This window comes from Monodelphis domestica, chromosome 5 (genome assembly GCF_027887165.1).
Source record: "Monodelphis domestica isolate mMonDom1 chromosome 5, mMonDom1.pri, whole genome shotgun sequence".
Taxonomy (NCBI): domain Eukaryota; kingdom Metazoa; phylum Chordata; class Mammalia; order Didelphimorphia; family Didelphidae; genus Monodelphis; species Monodelphis domestica.
Genome location: NC_077231.1, coordinates 17926962 through 17946370, shown reverse-complemented (window position 1 = coordinate 17946370; position 19409 = coordinate 17926962). Strand labels below are relative to the sequence as shown.

The following is a 19409-nucleotide window of genomic DNA, read 5'->3' as shown; positions in this document are numbered from 1 at the left end:
CTGTGTTTTCTCTTGTTCAGACTTACTGAGGAGATTGGTCGACTTAGCAGGAATTTAGATGGGCAGTCCTTTGGAAAGCGTCTACAGTGATTGGTAGATGTAGGGACTTAGGGGAGGTGACATGGGAGAAAAACCCCTATATAAGAAAAAGCAGGATCCTTTTGGATAGAGCCTTTTGGAGAAAGCCTTTTGGAGGATCTCTGATGAGGACCACTTGGGAAGAATCTGTTGAGAGAGGCCTTTTGGAACAGTCTCTGGCTGGAAGGCTCTCTGGTGAAGTCAGTTGAGATGGAGTTGGCCTGGTGTTACTAGAATCCTTGTTTAGTCATACCTTGTGGTGAGTGTTAAAAAACTGACTGATTTCTCTCTTAAGACTCAGGTCTAGGCCATATTGGCTTGAGGCCCTTCATACTTATTCTTTTCTTACTCTCTCTCTCTTTCTTTGATTACTCATTGTATTATTAATTAAAATCTCTATAAAACCCAATTGACTTGGGTATTTGAATAATTGGGAATATTTCCCTGGCGACCACCTTATATTTGATTTAAAACCCAAGACACTGTAGTGAATCATATTTCTGCGGTCAAAATTTACTCACCCTCTCTTATATCTAACACAATTTATATCTTCCACCATTTTAACTCACTACAGTTTATGGGCTTCACCATTTTAAATCTCACAAAGGCCATCTGTTCCAACCCCTTCATTCCTTAGATGAGCTCCAGGAAGCTAAGTGACTTGCCCAAGGTCACAAAGTCAATAAGCATCTAGTGTAGGATTTGAAAACTAGGTTCTCTGATGCCAGAACCTAAGCCCTTGCCATCATAAGACATAAAAGAATACCTAGGACTTCTTGTTGGTTTGTTTTTTAAACCCTTACCTTCTGTCAGAATCAATTCTAAGACAAAAAGAGTGACAAGGGCTAGACAATTCAGGTTAAGTGACTTGCTCCACAGCTAGGAAGTATCTGAGGCCAAATTTGAATGCAGGCCCTCTTGATTACAGATCTGGCTTTCTATCCGCTGCACTGCCTAGCTGCCCTTTGAAGCCTTTTGGATCCTCCATTTTTAATAACTTTTAATAATTCTCATGCCAATCCCCCCACCTAACATCTTTCATTGGTGTAAAAGTGGTATTTGTAATAATGCATTTATTTCATCTATGCTTTGTATGTGTTTGCATACAAAATTTTCAAAACAGAAACTAGGATGGGGCACCTGAGGCTTTGGCCCAAGTGCCGGAATATAAGGGAACACTTCTACTCCACTTGAATGCCAGCCTGTACCTTCAAAGGAGCTTGATGAGGAAAGCTGAAGGGGGAACAGTGATTTCCTGCACTGGCCCTTGTCCCCAGGGAAAGAGCAAGAAAGTAGGGTCACTGGAAACAAGGATCAAGGGAAGAAGGGGGAGAAGAAAGAGACAGGAATGTCAGTGGCATTTTGGGGTCCCTTTTATTGACCACTGCCTAATCAGTCTCTCTGATAGAATAAAAACCCCCTAAGGGAAAGCAGTATTTCCTCTCTCTTTATATTCCAGCATTGGAACAGTGCTGGGCAGAGAACAGGTATTTATTAATACTTCCTGAGTTATTGGATTGAGGGATTGAGCAATGTTATTGAGCTCCTGCAGTCTTGCTGGTTTGGAAAATATTCCGAATGACTTAGCATCATGAGAATCTGGCTGGCTTCCTGAGTGAAGTTAGTCTGACCCTGAAAATGAGGTGGACTTCTATTCAGAACTGGGTTCATTTCTATTTTGAGTCTCAACTATGTGCCTATTTCCAAAGCCAGCTTCATGTGCAGGCAGGACGCTTCTAGAGGTGCCCAGGAGAAATGCTCCCCCTCCCCAGGTACCACCCCCCTTGCTTGCTGAGGCCCAAAGAGCCATTAGTGGGGAATGAAGTCTTGGGTTCCATAATTAGCAATAAGGATGGAAAAGCAAATATTCCTGGGAGGAGCAACTCATTGAGCTAACTCACGATCAGAGAAAAATACCTGAAACTCTATCCTTTACTTGGAAGAATTTTTGATAAAGAGGATGGTGAGAAACAGAGATAGAGACAGATAGAGTGAGACAGACAGACAGACAGAGAGACAGAGAGACAGACAGAGACAGAGAGAGAAAGAGGGAAGGAGAGAGTGAGGGGAGGGAGAGAGAGAAAAACAGGGAGAGAGGGAAGGAGAGAGAAGGGGGAGAGATAGAGATAGAGAGACAGACAGACTGACAGACAAAGACAGAGAGACAGAGTCAGAGAAACAAAGAAAGAGACTGATAGAGAAATAGGAAGAGAGAGGGAGGGAGAAAAAGAGAGGGAAAGACAAAGAGAAAGAGAAGGAGGGGGGTGAGAGTGTGGAGGGAAAGACAGAAGGAGAGGAAGGGAGAGAGGGAGAAAGGGAGGGAGAGGAAGAGGGAAGAGAGAACACAATGGCATTGGCCACAAAAACAAACTTTGACAGCTTCATAATCTCGCTAAAAGTCAAACATGCCTGATTTTTTAAGAGGTTAGATTTGACTAAAACAATTTCCTTTTCTTTTTCTATGATATGCATAATATCTGGTTGAGGGAGATCCACAAACATTTTAAGTGTGGAAAGAAATGTAACTAGGATGGGGCAACTGAGGCTTTGGCTCAAGCACTGGAATATTGGGGAACACTTCTATTTCACTTCAATCCAGAGACTGATGCCAGACTGTGCCTTCAAAAGGCCTTGATGAGAAAGGCTAAGGAGGGGGGGGGGGGAACAGTGCTTTTGTACATTGGCTCTTACTCCTCCAGGGAGATGGAAAAGGAGTAGGGTCATTGGAATCAAGGGCCAAAGAAGAAAGGGGAGAAGATAGAGACAGGAATGTGGGTAGTATTTTCAGGCCACTTCTCAAGGGAAGTAAAGGACTCCTCTTGACTATTACCTTAAGAGGATAATTTAAAAACTTGCGTATCATAGTGAAAAGAACACCAAATTTAGTGACTGAAAATCTTGGTTCAAATCTTGGCACTGCTACTTATTCTGACTTTGAGTGGCACATTTGAGATAATTGTAAATATATACTCAAACATACAACCAGTCCACTTTCAGAGTGCTGAGATTGAGCAGGTCCTAAGGACAGAATGAAAGGTCTGGAGAGAATGTGAGTATTATAGCAAGAAAAAAAAAGTGTTATTGCCTTTAGGATTGTACTTTTTTGCTGGAGGGTGGAAATCACAGGGAATTCTATTCCTAGACTTTCAGGCTCTATATACATTCACATCAGCTTTTCCAATACTATTTCAAATAAATGAGTCATCTACTCTCTATTCTCCGTACATTAAGAAATCATTGCAAGTCAGTGGGACATCTTATACTGGGGATGGCTGCCCAGGGACTTAGGGAGTTTACAGTCCAAACTAGGATTTTGTCAATACTTCAGGGTCAGTGACAATGAAAGAATGAGGACATTAGTTGGCAAAGAGAAACAGCTGAATCTGAATTCCATCCCCATTATTTAATAGATTGAGCAAATTGAAATATAGAAGACCACTTTCAAATGTCCAGATTTTACTTCCATATAAAGATTTAAACATTCCTAAACACTAGAGTTGAAGGAGAAATCCTTCAGTTATTTTAGAACTGAAACAAGAAAATTTCCATCCATTTGTAGACTATCTAACATTAGGTTAAACTCATGTAACCTTTGGCATTCATTTGATAATACTGATAATATCCAACATTTATATATCACTGCAAGATAAACAAACTACAACTCTGTGAAATATGCTATTTTTATTCCCATTTTACAGATAAAGAAACTGAGGCTCAAGGAGCTTAAGTGGCTTCCCTGAGTCGCATAAATTCCTACTCAGGTCTTCCTTCTTAACTGGTGTGACATTAACTATGCCTTGCAGCTCCTCTGAAACTTTCAAATCTCAAAACATACTGTTGTTCTCTCCAGTCCCCCCTTAAGTCCCCAAACCCCCAACTTTTCCTCTAAAACGGACTTCACTGATTGACAAAAAAAAAGTTTGAAAGAATAGTTTAGAAAAGGAAATGTGAAATATTGGAAATGTGCTTGTATCAGCCACAATAATGACCCCCCCTATCTTATAATACATCAGTATCACTTTACTATATGTTCACTGTTTTCTCATTAAAATAACATGTCTGGATTTTCATATAACAGAGACTTATTGACTTTACTGTGGTCTATTTTTGCCAACAGGCTTACTTTATACTCATTTTCTTGAACATTTAACAGAAAAGTATATTTATTCACTCATAATACTTGAAAAACATAATTATGATGCTGGTGTTTATTTAGAATATATGTCACTGTAACAGGATGTTGGTAGGTGGCTGATAAAATATGAGAACAAAGTTAGTATTTGATTTTAGCAATAAAGAAATATGTATCTGCTCTTGTGTTGATGTAAGCGATATCTGAATATCTTACATGCATAGAATTTTCTCTGAAATCACCAAGAGTTCCCTATACTTAAAACTCCTTCTAGGACTGTGAAATCAGAGTGTGCTTCATACATTTGTGTAGAAGATATCAAATTATGACAGGATAACTGACATTTACATGGTGTAAAAGGCTTTACATCTGTTGATCCTCACAAGAACCCTGGGAGGTAGGAGCTATTATCAACCTCATTTTACAGATGAGGAATCTGAGTCTGAGAGAGAAGTCCCACAACTAGTGTCTGAGGCAGCATCTGAACTCAGGTCTTTGGGACACCAAGACTAATACTCTAGCCTCTCTTCCTCCTTGTAGCTTTTCCCCTGGTCATGAATTCATATAAGGCTTCTGTCTAGCACCTGGTATTATGTTCCATGGTTTAGCCTCATTTTTGTTGTCCTATTGTCATTTCAGCCATATCCCACACACTGTGACCCCATTTGGAGTTTTTTTGACAAAGATTTTGGCCATGTCCTTCTCCATCTCATTATACAGAAGGGGAAACTGAGGCCAACAGGGTGATGTGACTTGCCCAAGGTCACCCAAATGGCAAGTGTCTGAGGCTAGATTTGAACTCAGGAAGATGGACTCTAAACCTAGTATTCTATCTATTGACCCTAGCTGCCCAAATCCCCATTCTATGTTAAAGGAAAAATGGTACTCCAGAAGCAGCACTGAAAAAGATGAGAATGAAGATACAAAACCAAACAGCAGCCATTTCCTCCCAATTCATGTATTTATAACTGGCTGTATTATTATTGTATTATGGAATATTACCCTCATCTCTCCACCTTCCTTCAACAAAGATAGACAGATTCTGAATTGGAGATCCTTCCTCCTAGACAGCCATTTCACATAAGTTTACACGAGCCTAATTTATAACCTTCGGACTGGGAAATCAGACTTCATTCTTTTTAAGTGCTTCAAGGGGCAGTTAGGTAGGCTCTTTGGAGAGAGAGAGCAAAGCCTAGAAACAGGAGGTCCTGGGTTCAAATCTGACCTCAGACTCTTCCCAGCTGTGTGACACTTGACCCCCATTGCCTAGCCCTTACCACTCTTCTGCCTTGGACCCAATACACAGTAATGATGATATAACAGAAAGTAAGGGCTTAAAAATAATAGACATTTCAGCATCAGATGCAAGTTCTTTTTATGTTTCTAAGAACTCATTTTGGTTATTAAAATGATGTCCTTCCATTTCAAAAGCATGAAGTGTTCTGATCATTTTTAGTTAGGTAAAACAAGGATAAAAAACATTCTAGGAATAACAGTGAGTAAATTGTGTGCATGTATTTTGGGGGGGGGAGTTAGAACTATTAAAGTCTTTTTTTTTTTACTTAAAAAAGAAAGCAACTTCTCAGTGATGCTACAAGACTTCTTTGATATTATGAAATTCCCTGTGGAGGACAAGCATATTAATTGACCAAGCAGTTTCCTTTAAATCTGTTTACACACAGAACCCCAATAGGATTTTTGACGGTTATAAAACTTACAGATAAATGCTGGATATTTTAATTATTCATTAAGTAACTATACACACAGAGCCCGCTATCCTAAAACAAGGAATTTGTTCTTGCTCAAAAGTCTCATTCTAGAATATGTATAAATATACATATATACACGCATATGTTTATATTTCCCAAATTTTTGTCGAATTATCTATCCATCCATCTATCTATCTATCTATCTATCTATCTATCTATCTATCTATCTATCTATCTATCTATGCAGCTCCTAAATATTCTAGATACAATTCTTAAATATTAATGAAATAGAATAAAGTAAGTTTTTATAGGTATTATGTACACGTGCATGTTTGTCTGGATCGATGACTGCATCAGTGTAGGGAAGGGAATTGATCTTTGTTATTAAATCTTCCATGTGCAAATCACTGCACTAAGTTGAAAAAAAAAACTTGTGAGGCTAGAAATGAACTCAGGTCTTTCTGACTTGAGGACCAGAATTCTATTTCCTGTACCATCTAGCTTCCATGAATCACCAGAAGAGGAAATTCCCCCTACCAGTACAATTCAACACCTTCTCTAGCACTCCTAAGTCTTAGAGGGTCCTCAGAGATACTGAGAGATTTAATGATTTTCCTAGGGTGATGTATCCAGATGTGTCCAGGTCTTCCTGATTCTGAGGCTATCGCATCATGCATGTGATAGCCTCATGCATCTCTTCATTGTTTGTTTATTTACTTTCTTATTTTAATCCTTCTTTAGAGAAATGTCCCCAAACTAGGGTCTTTCTATTAAGAAAAAAATCCCTGTTCAAATGGACATTGATAAATATTCTTGTTCTTCCCTCAAAACCAAAACAAGGAATTTGTTCTTTCAACTCAAGTCTTTAATCTGTACTCTCCAATCACAATTGAGTATCTCAGTCTAAAAATGAATATTTTTGTGTCTTTTGCAAAAAAAAAAAGACAACCTAGCATGTCCCTAAAATGTTATTGCTGGTTTCAGTTTATTATAAAGTTAAATAGCTTAATGGCTTCAATAATGGCTTTTAATAGATTAAACTGCACTAAGACTTTTGGAGTTCTTTTGGTCCTCCAAGCGAGTAATATTCTTCTTGCTGCTCTGTCTTATTTCAATAAACACATACAGTGGGAGTTGTTATTATCATGGAGCAGCCAAGTGGTACTTCAAGATGACTGAGTCCACCTTCCTCTCCTTTTACAATTAAGGAAACTTGGGACCAGAGAGATTTATTGAGTTGTCCAAAAACAACAGAGGCAGAACTAAAACTGGGATCTTGAGACTCTTAGTCTAGTCCTTTTTCATATCGTAGTGCTTCAAGAGAAAAGTAGAAATCGGGATAAATTAATTTGTCTCATTTCTTCTATATTCCTGGAAGACAGGACACAACTAGGCTTTCTTGTTTAGAGCAGAGTAGTATATTGCATTGCATAAACATGCTCAAATAAAATCTATGTTGGAAGATCTCTGGTTCACATTGTTACTCTAGGATGGAATTTGATTCAAGGAAGGTTCCTCTTTAAAAGTGATATTAATCTTTTATTTTATTTTGCTTATGGAAATGTTCTTCCTTCCTCCCTCTCTCGCTGTCTCTCCCCCTCCCCAAATTTATTAAATTCAAATAAAATTTTTAAATGGTGGCTTTACATTTACTGATGTATAAATAGACTCTTGTTATAGGATATTCACAACTATGGGGGTAGTTTAAAATATTCACCCACTTGCTTGAGCATAGCCCTTTTTAAAAAAATCTCTTATCATCCGCCTTAGAATCAATATAGTGTATTGGTTCCAAGGCAGAAGAACAGCAACAGCTAGGCAATGAAGGGTAAATGACTTTCCTAGGGGTCACACAGCTAGGAAGTGATTGAGGCCAGATTTGAACCCAGACCTCTCATCTCTAGGCTTGGCTCTCAATCACCTAACTGCCCCTCATGAATATAATCTTTTTAAAGAAACACAGTCATAACTTTGAGAAACTAGAACTGTGATAAGTCCAAGCTTAATATCCATCCATTTCACTCCCTTCTTCCTTTTTTCTTTGTGCAATACACATCATCTGAGGGAGTAAAACAGTTAAGGACATGGAATGGATGGGGAATGAAGAGGAGGCAAGATGGTTTTCTCCCCCAGAGGCATGCTTCCTGCCTCCTATGCCTTACTGCCTTATCTATAAAGAGGGGAAAAAATAGCTTTCCTCATACCTAACAAACATGTCCACATGCAACAATAATGTCAAAAGCAAATATCATTTTCTCTAAGGAGCCCAAAGTATTTACAGTGTTTCACAAAACCCTGGCATCATTTCCATGAGGAAGGTAGGAGGCAAGCATAATGGGCTGAAAAGCACACCAAGTTCCCGTAATGATAGATGCTAGGTAAACAGAAAAAGCAGAATTATAATTTGTCTTTGTTCAGAAATCAACTAAATGGCTGGTTTAAGCTTCTAATCCACCTGTCTCCAAAGGTAAGCATTTCTTACTTTAAGCCAGAAGACTTTGCTTCAAAATGAATTATTTTCTGCCCACTGGAAACATTTTCCCAATGAATCAGCAGAGCTATATTTGCATTTTAGAATTTTGATAGCCCAGACACTAAACCATCCATATTAGTGGATAAAAATAAACAGCATGGTTCTGAGTGCACCAATGCAATGAAAATGCCAAGGGGCAAGAGGGGTCTAGGGCCAAAAGCAAAGGCCAAGACAATTTAAGTATCAAGGGATACATCCATATTTTATGTTATTCTTTCAAAAACTTTGAATCAAAAGAGGCAAAGACCAAAAGTGCCAACTTCCCTTATAGTACAGAAACATCTTCAGAAGAAAGAGTGCTTAATAAAAAATAATCAGAAGGCTGAGGTTCAGATCTTTTGACTTTGCCATTTATTATCTACACAACCTTGGGCAAATCTCAATTTTTCTTGGTCTCATTTTGTTTTTTTGTTTTGTTTTTATTTTAAAAGGGATGTTAGACTCAGTGACTTCTGAGGTATTTTCCCACTTTAAACCTACACTCCTGTAACATTTAAAAAACTGGTTTAAGAAATTTCTTAATGTATAACACCGCCATAAGATGGCCACCATTTTCCAACTCTACTGTCAGAAGTGTCTGAAATATTTCCCATGGTAAGTTTTATTCCCTGGTGAAGAGTTTCAGAGTTCCCAACCCCTAGTTGCATAGTGGTGGTCCCATTCTCAAAGGCAGTAGGAAGAGACCTTCTTCGTTTTTGCATAAGGCAGATGAGAGGGACCAAGGATATCTGGCCATGAATTACTCTTTTGCCAGTAGAGAGACTATTCTTGGTTGCCCAAAGCACTGATTTCTTTGAAGCCTTTCATAATTCATTTCAGGGGCTGGGTTGCCTATAATTAGTCAAAAGTGCTGTCTCTAAGTGAAATGACTATTATATTAAAACAACCATGCATTAGTTACTTTGGGAACAACAACAACAAAAAAGAATAAAGCCAAGAGGGATGGAGGGAGGTGTATGTCTGTACATTTTTTTTCCTTTAGAAAATTAACTTTGATTCTGCTAGGAGGAATCATTTCTCCAGTGGGTTTTTTTTAAACAACAGTTCCTACAAAATTATTTACAGCTTTTGTTCACAGCAGTGAGAGAATCTCTCTAGAAATATTGTACTGTACACATAACTTTTTTGCATATCATAGAGTTCTTATGCTCCAATAAAGCCTAACTTTGCCTGCTGAAAGTGTTCGACTGTTACTATAAGAAGTCTCACTGCATAAACAAGGACTCAGGTTGAAATAGGAATGAACCTGATGGACTTAGATGATTTAGGGGAGTCTTTCCAGGTGCCTGTGCTATTTGTGGGGCTTCGGTTGTTAGTGAAAGAAGTCTGCCTTCTGCTCATACTGTCAGAATCTTCTTTGTTCAATTGTTGCTTCATTTTACGACAGCAGGGGAAACTCTGCACACAGTCTTGTAGGAGATGACCGCTGAAAAACATGTAAATCCAGGGGTTGCAACAGCTGTTCAGGGAGCCCAGTAAAGCAGTGATGGTGATAGCAGGGTTTTCAGAATCTGTGCAAAAAGTAAGATTGAGTTATTTTACTAGAACCAAGATGGTGTCTAGAATTGTGAAGGTTCTAGATCGTCTGCAAATAGTAATTTCAAAACTGGTATTTGAAATGTACAACTTTTGTCCAGGGACCATGCATTGATACACTAATGAAGGAGCCAAATACTAGAAGAAAGCCAGAAAGACATGAAGAATTGTACAGGATGACAGTATATGGATAGGTGCCATTTGTACTCATGGAAGGTGTTCCCACATCAATCAATTAGACCATGAAATTTGTAACCCTTGAGCCCAAGATAGGCTCCAGAGCAGCCAGGTGGTCTGGAGAATTGAGCCCTGGGCTTGGAATCAGGAAGACTCACTTTCATGAGTTTAAATCTAGCCTCAGACACTTATTAGCTCTGTGACCATGGGAAAGTCCCGTAACCCTGTTTGCTTCAGTTTCTTCATCTAGAAAAATGAGCTCGAGAAGGAAATGACAAGCGATTCCAGTATCCTTTTTAAGAAAATCCTAAATGACAAAGAGTCAGATACGACTGAAATGACCAAATGCAGCAAGCACAAAGCTTTTACACACATTAGGCATCTCATAAATATTTGTTGGGTTGTATTAAATTGGTTTATGATTCTCAATAATAGGAGTTCTTACCCTTCTTTATGTTAATCTACTGAAATCTAGGGACCACTTCTCAGGTATAAAAATGGAGATTTGAACCCTGGACTTCAATTCCCAGAAGTCTTTGGTAGTTCTCAGAATCCCCTAAAATCTCACCGGAGATACCCACCTGGGCCAAGAACAATAATTGTAGTTAAACTGACTGTATGGCCTACTTGCTCTCTCTGCTTCCGCTTCTAGGCACCTATGTCTCTCTACCAGCCAGGCAAGATGTAGCTTTCACATGCTTCACTTATTTTGTATTTTCTTAATTTCTTAATTATAAAAATCTTTAATAAACCTCTAAAAATATAATACTTTTAGTAGAGAAACCAAATTTTAATCTTAACACAGGATAATGTTGAAAATGAATAAAACACATAGATATACAGTGGAAACAAATTGTACTGAAATACCACTGTGAAGATATTTATAAAAGATCAGATATTCCAGTTTTGAGGACATAGCCCTGCTTTGAGTACCTAAGTGACAATTTACATTTTAATCACTTGATAATAATCTCATTTTCTCTATTAAATAATCTGTGGGGAAATGAAGCAATCTATTAAAATGGAAATTAAAATGGAAAATTAAAAAGTGTTGTCTAGTGATTAGTAGGGAAAGGATGTTATATGGATCTTGACTTATCTATAAAATGGCTAGCTAACTGAGATACCCTGAAGCACATAGAATATCTTCTTAAATGACTCAGAGATGATTTAAGCAAAGTGGTGAGGAGATAGAAAGCCGTGCTGTTTGAGGATCATTCCAAGGAACTTGTTCTAAGAAGCACTGATTTCTTTGATGCTTTTTCTAATTCTTTTCAGGTGGTGGGCAGGTTGTGATTAGTTAAAAGTGGTACCTCTAAGTTAAATGAATATGATATTAAATGAACTAATGCTACTATGGGAACAAATAAGAAGAATAAAGTCAAGAGGGGTGGGGAGGAGGGAAAAGAGAAAGGACAATGGTGGTGGGGACATTATAGTTGTCTTCAAGAATTCTTAAATATGCTCTGGGGAAGTAAGATAGAATTGCTTTGCTTGGAGCAAGAGGGGAGAACCAGGACTAATGACTGGAAGATACTGAGAGGCAGATTTCAGCTTAATGTGAAAAAAAAATCAAAACAATTATAGTTGTCAAAGAGTGGAATGGATGGACTGTGTTGGGAGATAATGAGAGGTCCAATACTAAAAGCTAGCAAAAAGTCAGGTATGGGTTGAACTAAATGCCCTCTCATGCCCCTTCCAACCCACACACTATGATTCCATGAATGCTTATTATGAGGGTCAAAAGCGACAACTAACATGCCTTCCACACCTTTTAATTACCCACAATACCTAGCAGAATGCCTTGTACAGTCTATTTGCTGAATCAATGAATTTCCTTTCAATTAAATTTGAATGGACTCATTTGAATATATGATTCCAGTAATGACTGTGGAAATATGAACCTGGTATTTAGTGCTTTAAAAGAATCTAACATCAAATATGACCTCTTAGACTAGAACTTTGCAGGCAATAAAAAATACAATTATATTTCTTCTTCTTCACCAGCACACCATAAGTTACTTTGTGACAATCTTGAGTAATAACGAGTGAAATTCTGTTAAGAGCAGATAGAAAATCCTAGCAAACTTTCAGAATGATCTTCGATTTTAATCATAATTCTATGATCCTTCCTAAAACTTGTTAAACTAAAATATAACTAGGAGAAGATACCTATGTCACTTTAGATGAGATAATCTTCTTGGCCCTTAGTTTTGTCATCTGTAAGATGGGCGAGGGTTAGTTTAGAAGATCTAAAATGACTCTTCTACATAACTTTCTCTATATGAAATGAGTGTTGTCTGTGTGAATTTACACACACACACACACACACACTCAATATAGTCTGCAAAAGAATTCTTGTAAGATGCTGTTCCTTTTCTTAATGAAATGAAAACAATATTTATTAACATTAACTTTAACTTTTTCTTGATTGTTCAAGTTTGGACTCATTATCAGCTTACTAAGGTAATTTTGTAGTGTTATTCTTTGAATATAAAAATGTCAACCCTTCTCATTAGGGATTACTACCAAGGCCTGAAACCATGGCAAAAAGAATGAGCTCTGACTGAATGAACCCTGTAGAATTTGTGTCTCAGCAGTATATAAAAAAGATTTTTTCATAATTGTGTTTTGATTCAATGATACAATGTTTGGGCTAACTTTCATATTTGGTTGGCAATCATAAGAGACCATAATAGTTAAAGCCTGTAACTTAATTGTAAACAGAAAAAAATTTTAATGTCTCCAGTTATTTCTCACTTATTTAGACCTCATCTTGCAGAAAAGTAAAAGTTTATTATCAGCTTAAGTGGCATTCATCTTTGAATATTTTACTGGAAAATGTAACTCCATGGTATATAGAATATATATTTTCATATGTCCCATATTTAAAAAAGACATTTACTTTCTTGAAATTATGTTTGTTGTCCAAAAGGTTTTGGGAAAAACACTTAAATTACGAAAGTTTTTTCTTAAAAATGAGTAGAATTATTTTATAAAGGTTTATGAATAGCTAAAAAGGTCCACATCTTTGGAAGAGGCAATTAAATAAAATTAGGGTTACTGGTTTGGAAAAAGATGAAAAGATAAACATACAAGGTAGTGTCCTTGAAGGAACACAGAATCTGGAACACTCAGAAGAGTTGAGTTCAAATCTTAATTCTTCCACTTATCTCCTCTCTAGGTCTCTATTTCCTCAACTAGGAACTTGACAGTTGAGTGAGAATGATTCCAGATGACCTCTAAAGTCCTTCTCAGCTTTATCAACCAATAATGTCATCAGACAAATTCAGCACATCAGTGCAATAGCATGGTATAAAAGATCTGAAACTCTTTTTTTCCTGGCCAAAACCCATTCTGAAAGACTTTTTGCACTTTTACACTTATTAGCACTTCCAAATGAACTTGTTGAAGAGAGGGGAGATGAGTTAAACCTAGAATCAAAACCCAGGCAGGCTTCAGGCAAGGATTCAGAATTAAGAATATTTTCAGGATTCAAAATGAAGAATAACTGCTTTGGGGGGAGATCTCACGCTGAATTATGTAATACAATAGTTTCAAAGAACATCATAAGCCTGGATATTAGATGGTTTCTGTCAAACTAAGGTCTCCATAGCAGTTTCAAATAGTGATGGGGTCCCAACAGTGGCGAGTTGTGGCAGACAAAATTCTTGGATAATCTTATTTAGCAGAGTGTTGGAGGATTTTGACCATCGAATGAATTTTGAAAACTTCTTAAGGCTATTTGATTTTCAGTTTAAGTTCCTATAAACTAATACACATTCAGTGATAAGAGACAGTGAACTCTGAGTTTTTCAGGTTAGTGCATTAAGCATGTTAATTGAAGTTTCCCTTTTAAAAGCAGAGCAGTAAAAAAAGAAAAAGACTCCCTTCTGGAAGACTAGACTATCTGTTCAAGATAATGTCATAAATGTTTCCTTTTGGAATTTTAAAATATTATATATATATATATATATATTTCTACATGCCGGAAAGGAAAGGCGAAAAACTTCATGGCAGTCAAGAGAAAAAGTGTGAGTCTCAATTTCGTTGGCACATCCCATTATCCCTCCAGTGTTATTCCTGCTATTTTCTATTTGTCTCCCTGTCTCTGTCTCTCTCTCTCTCTCTCTGCCTCTCTCTGTTTCTCTGTCTCTATCTGTGTCTCTCAATCTCTTTCTCTGACTCTGTCTCTCTGCTTCTCTCTGCTGTCTTTATCTCTGTGTTTTATCTCTCTTTCTCGGTCTCTGTTTCTATCTCTGTCTCCACCTCCCCCTCCTCTCCCCCTAGGTACTTACCGGTCCAGGAGGATTGCTGGTCCCAGACGGACCACATCTGAACCACGAAGAAGGGCGTCCAGCATACGATGTAGGCTGTGACAATCACGAAAGTCATCTTAACGGTGCGGATCTTGGCCCGGGAAATTGACTTGATGCTGCTGACACAGGGAGCCAGCAAGAGCCCCTTGCGCAAGGCTCCGACCGCTGCCTCCTCCTCCTCCTTGCTCTTCACCGTGACCGTCTTCCCGCGGATATTCCGCCAGATATGGTAGCAGATGAAGCCGTAGCAAGTGCCCAGGATGATGACTGGGGCTACGAAAATGCCGCCTGTCATCCAGGTCACGTAGGCGCGGAGCCCCCAGGGCTGGATGAAGTTGGCCCAGCAGTCGCGGGCCTTGGTGACATTGTTGACCTCGACCATAGAGAAGATGAAGTACTGGGGCGTGCTGAGCACGAAGCTCAGTGCCCAGGCGGCGGCGATCATGACCCGGGAGCGCCGGGCCGGCTGTTGCAGAGTCTTCAGCGGGTGGCACACTGCGATGTAGCGGTCGGCGGTCATCACCACCAGCATGTACGCCGAAGCGAACATGGCGAAGACCTGCAGGTGCTTGACTACCCGGCACAGACCGTCAGGGCCTCGAAAACGGTAGGTGATGTCCCAGCACAGCTGGGGCAACACTTGGAAGAAGGCGACCGCCAGGTCTGCGAGGCTCAGGTGGCGGATGAAGAGGTGCATGCGAGACGTCTTTCGCTGGGTGCGGTGAAGCGCCAAGAGGACGCTGCTGTTGCCCAGCACGGCCACCACGAAAGTCACCGCCAGTACGGTGATCTCCAGCTTGGCCAGCTCCTCGTTCCTACTGTCCCGGCCCGAGATGTCCAGGCTCCCGTTGGAGGCCGCCGTGGGGCTGCTGGCCGAAGGCTCCCATGGACTGGAGTTACTGGTGGCAGCTGTCCAGGCGGGCAGAGCCCCACCAGGGAAACGCGTGCTGCCCATTGGGGCCCCGCCTCGCCTTCTGTGGACCACTGGCCGACGCCTCCCTTTCCTCTGCTGTCTCTTGCTCCCTCACTACACTTTGTCTCCCTTTCTCTCCTTCAGTGGCCCCTCCTTCTGTCCGTCCTTGTGTCTCTTTTTCACTCTTCCCCTCTGTCTCTCTTCCTCCGGGGCGCAGTGTTTGTCTGTCGGCTGCTTTCCCTCAGTCCTTCTAGGCTCTTTCTCTCCTTTCCCTTTTCCCCGAGTGCCCACGAAGAAAGGCTTGGAGATGAGGAGTCTGTAAGAGCCCTGAGCGGGTCCCAATTATTTATGCTGGGTTTGTTTTCCCCGGAAAGGCGCTCACATCTCAGTGGCTGCCGAGCGCCTAGTGCCAAACCCCCTTTTTTTCCACGTCCGCGATTTGTTCTTTTTGCCTCAGAGCTGCAAGGGTGGAGCCGGTGCTCCCGCTAGTCCCTCAGCGGAACCTCTGAAGACAGCAGAGACTGTTCGGTATTCTGGCTCCTCTCTTCAAAGGACAGGACATCTCAGTACCCTTTCGCCCCTTTGTGCTCACTCTGGCCACCAATCGCCCACCACTCCTTATTTTGACTCACCAGGCTTTGGGAATAAAAATATCCATTTCCAGTTACACCAGAGGGTATTTACGCAGGTCCTTTCTATCCTTGGACGGGTGCGTACACACTCCGCATCGGAACACATAGATGTACACTGCAATAAATCCTTTCTTCTCCAACCTCTTCATCCCTCCATCGTTCTACTCCTCCACCATAGCAATTCCTAAAACATTAGTCGTCCTCTTTCCACCAAACGGACAGATCTTGGTGTCCTCAATGGGTCCTTTCCACATGTGCTCAAATTTATACACAGTACAATTTCCCAAACGTGATCCTCCCTACCCTTAGTGTGGGGACGAATTGAACCCTTCTTGCCCCCCTACCCCAGTGCGGCTGCCCTATAGGGGAGAAATGAAGGAAAGAGGAATTTCCTTGCTTCAACTTTTACCCGCCCACACAAAATTTCTCTGTTCAGGGCAGGGACCAGACTTTAATCTCCTTCCTACCTGAGAGGAAAATCGGGAGCCTAGTCTGAACTTTGCAACCAGAAGCCCAGCGTGGGGATAGCTCAGGAATGGTAGGTTAAATAGCATCCTGTAGGGGCTGAAGCCTTAGCTCCTCACATCCCGAGGACTTCCCATTTAGCTGAAGAGCAGCCAAAATAAGCTGTTAAATCAAGTGACTTTCAAGGCCGGGGGCGGGCACAGGGCGAAGGCAGGACTGGCTTCAGGACTTGCACAAGCCAGTACCTGCTTGTAAAAAACAGGCAGATTCTAGAGCCTGGGAAAGTTTGGAATAGAGAAAGGCAAGAAGAGGCAGAAGGAAGTCGAAGAGGAGAGAAAGGAGGTTTATGCGCTCTGCGTTAGGGGGGGAAATCTGACTACAATCCTCTTCTAGAAAAGCAGATTTATGTATGGGGTTCTCTCTCTCCCCTTAAACTCTGCTCAATCTTTCGAGCGATTATTGAGAAATCTGCCCTCCACTTCCCTGCGCGACCAGGGGAGTTTTTCTTAGAATCCTTTTGTGAAAATTCTGAGTGCACACACACACATGCAATTTCTTTATTTTTCATGTGATCCTGTTCCTCCAGAAAATTCTACCTTCTACAAGAAAGCCACACATTTTCTGAAAACGTGGAATTAAAAAGAGGTCCAGATTTGTGATCAGAGCTCCTGAGTTCAAATCCACCCTCTCTACCCTTTGCCCTTTGTTTTACTTTAATGTTTGTGTACTTCATCTTCCTCATCTGTAAAATGGTGGTGGAGGACTAAATGACCCTCAGAGTTCCTTCCCACTTTAGAAGCATCATACATCCCGGAAATGATGTTAAAGAGACTCATTTCTAGGGGTAAGGCAGGTGAGGCAGGGTATTTGCATGTTTGCTCAGACTTTATCATCTTGTAGTTGAAAGACTATACTGATTCTTCCAGCTGGAAGATCCTGAGTGAATTACTTGACCTCTTAAAGCCTCACCTTTCTTATCTGTAAAATGGGCAACATAATAGCTGCTTTGATTACTCTTCATCCCATGGTTGTCCTCATTCAAAAGAAAACGTATTCTCTGATGTAGAAAGCACACTTGAAAGTTCAGAAGAGGGATCTGGTTTTTATTTCCAATTCAGACCAAGTAACCTTCTTGAGTCTAAATCCTTCACCTATAAAACCAATTAATATATAGATTTGGAGCTGGAAAAAACCCTAGACCCTGTCTGTTAGCCCAATCCCAGAATATGACAGATAAGGAAAACAAGACTGAGGGCTTAAGGGTCCTAGTCCTTAAATAGCAAAGCTGGATTTTGAATCCTGCTCCCCTGCCTCCCTCGACACTCTCCATATTCTTTTCATTGTACCAGACAGTCTGAAAGAAGCGCGCTTGAAGGTAAGTCAACATTAGGGTCACATAGCACCTTAGCTAGTAGAAATGGTGTGAGTGCTTAACATTGCTAGAATTGGATTCTTCCATATGGACAGGGCTGATTAATTTAATTCTGATGCATCACATTGTACCATTTTACAATGTTACTTGTAAAGCCTAATTATATACAATAATATGTCTTTAATATATAATAATTGTTATTTGGTGTTTAGTTATGTCCAACTCTTCATGACACCATTTGGGTTTGTTGTTGTTATTTTTTGGTTAAAGATAATGGAATGGCTTGCCATTCCCTTCTCCAACTCATTTTATAGATGAGGAGACTGAGGCAAAAAAAGAGTTAAATGACTTGCCCAGGGTCACATAACTAATAAGTGTCTGAGGCCAGGAAGAATCTTCCTGATTCTAAGCCCAGTGCTCTATCCACTCTGCAATCTAACCACCCACATAATAATTACCTCCTTAATAGAATGATCATAGTGCTAGTTCATAAAATGCATTAGCTTTATGCTGTTCATTAGCATATAGTGGCTCTTACTGCTCTTTTAAAATATTTTCTCCTGAAAATTGCTGGTCTCTTCTATCAACATTTCCTATTTATGGCACATGCACAATTTCCTGCCTGTATAGATGTGATGCATTTCCTCTCATCTCCACGTAAAGTACAACTATTGGGTTAAGAAATTTTGTTTCAAAAAGCTGTCTTTTAAAGTTGTAAATGGGGGGCAGCTGGGTGGCTCAGTGATTTGAGAGCCAGGCCTAGAGATGAGAGGTCCTGGGTTCAAATCTGACCTCAGACACTTTCTAGCTGTCCCCCTTGCCAGTCTTCTGCCTTGGAACCAATATATGGTATTGATTCTAAGATGGAAGTTGAGGGCTAAAAAAAAAAAGTTGTTAATGTATTCCTAGGGAGAGAGTAATTCATTATTGCCTTGGACACATAGCTTGTATCATTTAGGAAAGAAGTGCATTCCCTCCTCACCTCCTTAAAATCCTTAGTTCTTTTCAATGCTTAATTAAAATGACATGCACACCTACTTGAGGGATTCCTCTGTTCTCCAGTTGTCAGTACCCCATCCAATTGATCTTATGTTTATTTTGTAAATAGTTTCTATACATTTTATGTGTACATGTTGCATATTCTATAGAATATAAGGTTTGTTGAGAGCAGGACTATTTTTGTCTTTGTATCTTCAGTGCTTAGTGTAGTATTGATTATATAGCAAATATTTAATAAATAGCTATTGATTTGTCAAATTAAGTGATGTGTGTGTGTTTGCATTCCTTTAAAGTAATGGGAAAAGGACTGAATTTGGAACCAAAAGTCCAAGGTTTCTGTCCTTAATCTTGGACTAGTTACTAGCTGTGGGACCTATGCAAATCATCAATATTCTTTGATTTCATTTTCCCCATCTGTAAAATGGGAATAATAGAACTTGCACGAGGTAATCCCACAGAGTTGTTTTGGGGATCAGAACAATTGTAAATAGAAAAGTACCTGAGAAAAATTAGGGAGAAGATAAATTCTTACCAACTTGTCACT

The 19409-nt window shown here is 39.9% G+C and overlaps 1 protein-coding gene across 1 annotated transcript; it reads right to left on the bottom strand.

The window, feature by feature from the left end:
- Positions 1-3517: 3517 nt before the first annotated feature.
- AVPR1A (arginine vasopressin receptor 1A) lies at positions 3518-17754 on the bottom strand. Its single transcript, XM_001372679.4, has 2 exons — positions 14464-17754; positions 3518-9963 (listed from the first exon to the last, which is right to left on the bottom strand). The coding sequence occupies exons 1-2, from the start codon at positions 15437-15439 to the stop codon at positions 9677-9679; spliced, it is 1263 nt and encodes a 420-aa protein (XP_001372716.1). The 5' UTR covers positions 15440-17754; the 3' UTR covers positions 3518-9676.
- Positions 17755-19409: the final 1655 nt, after the last annotated feature.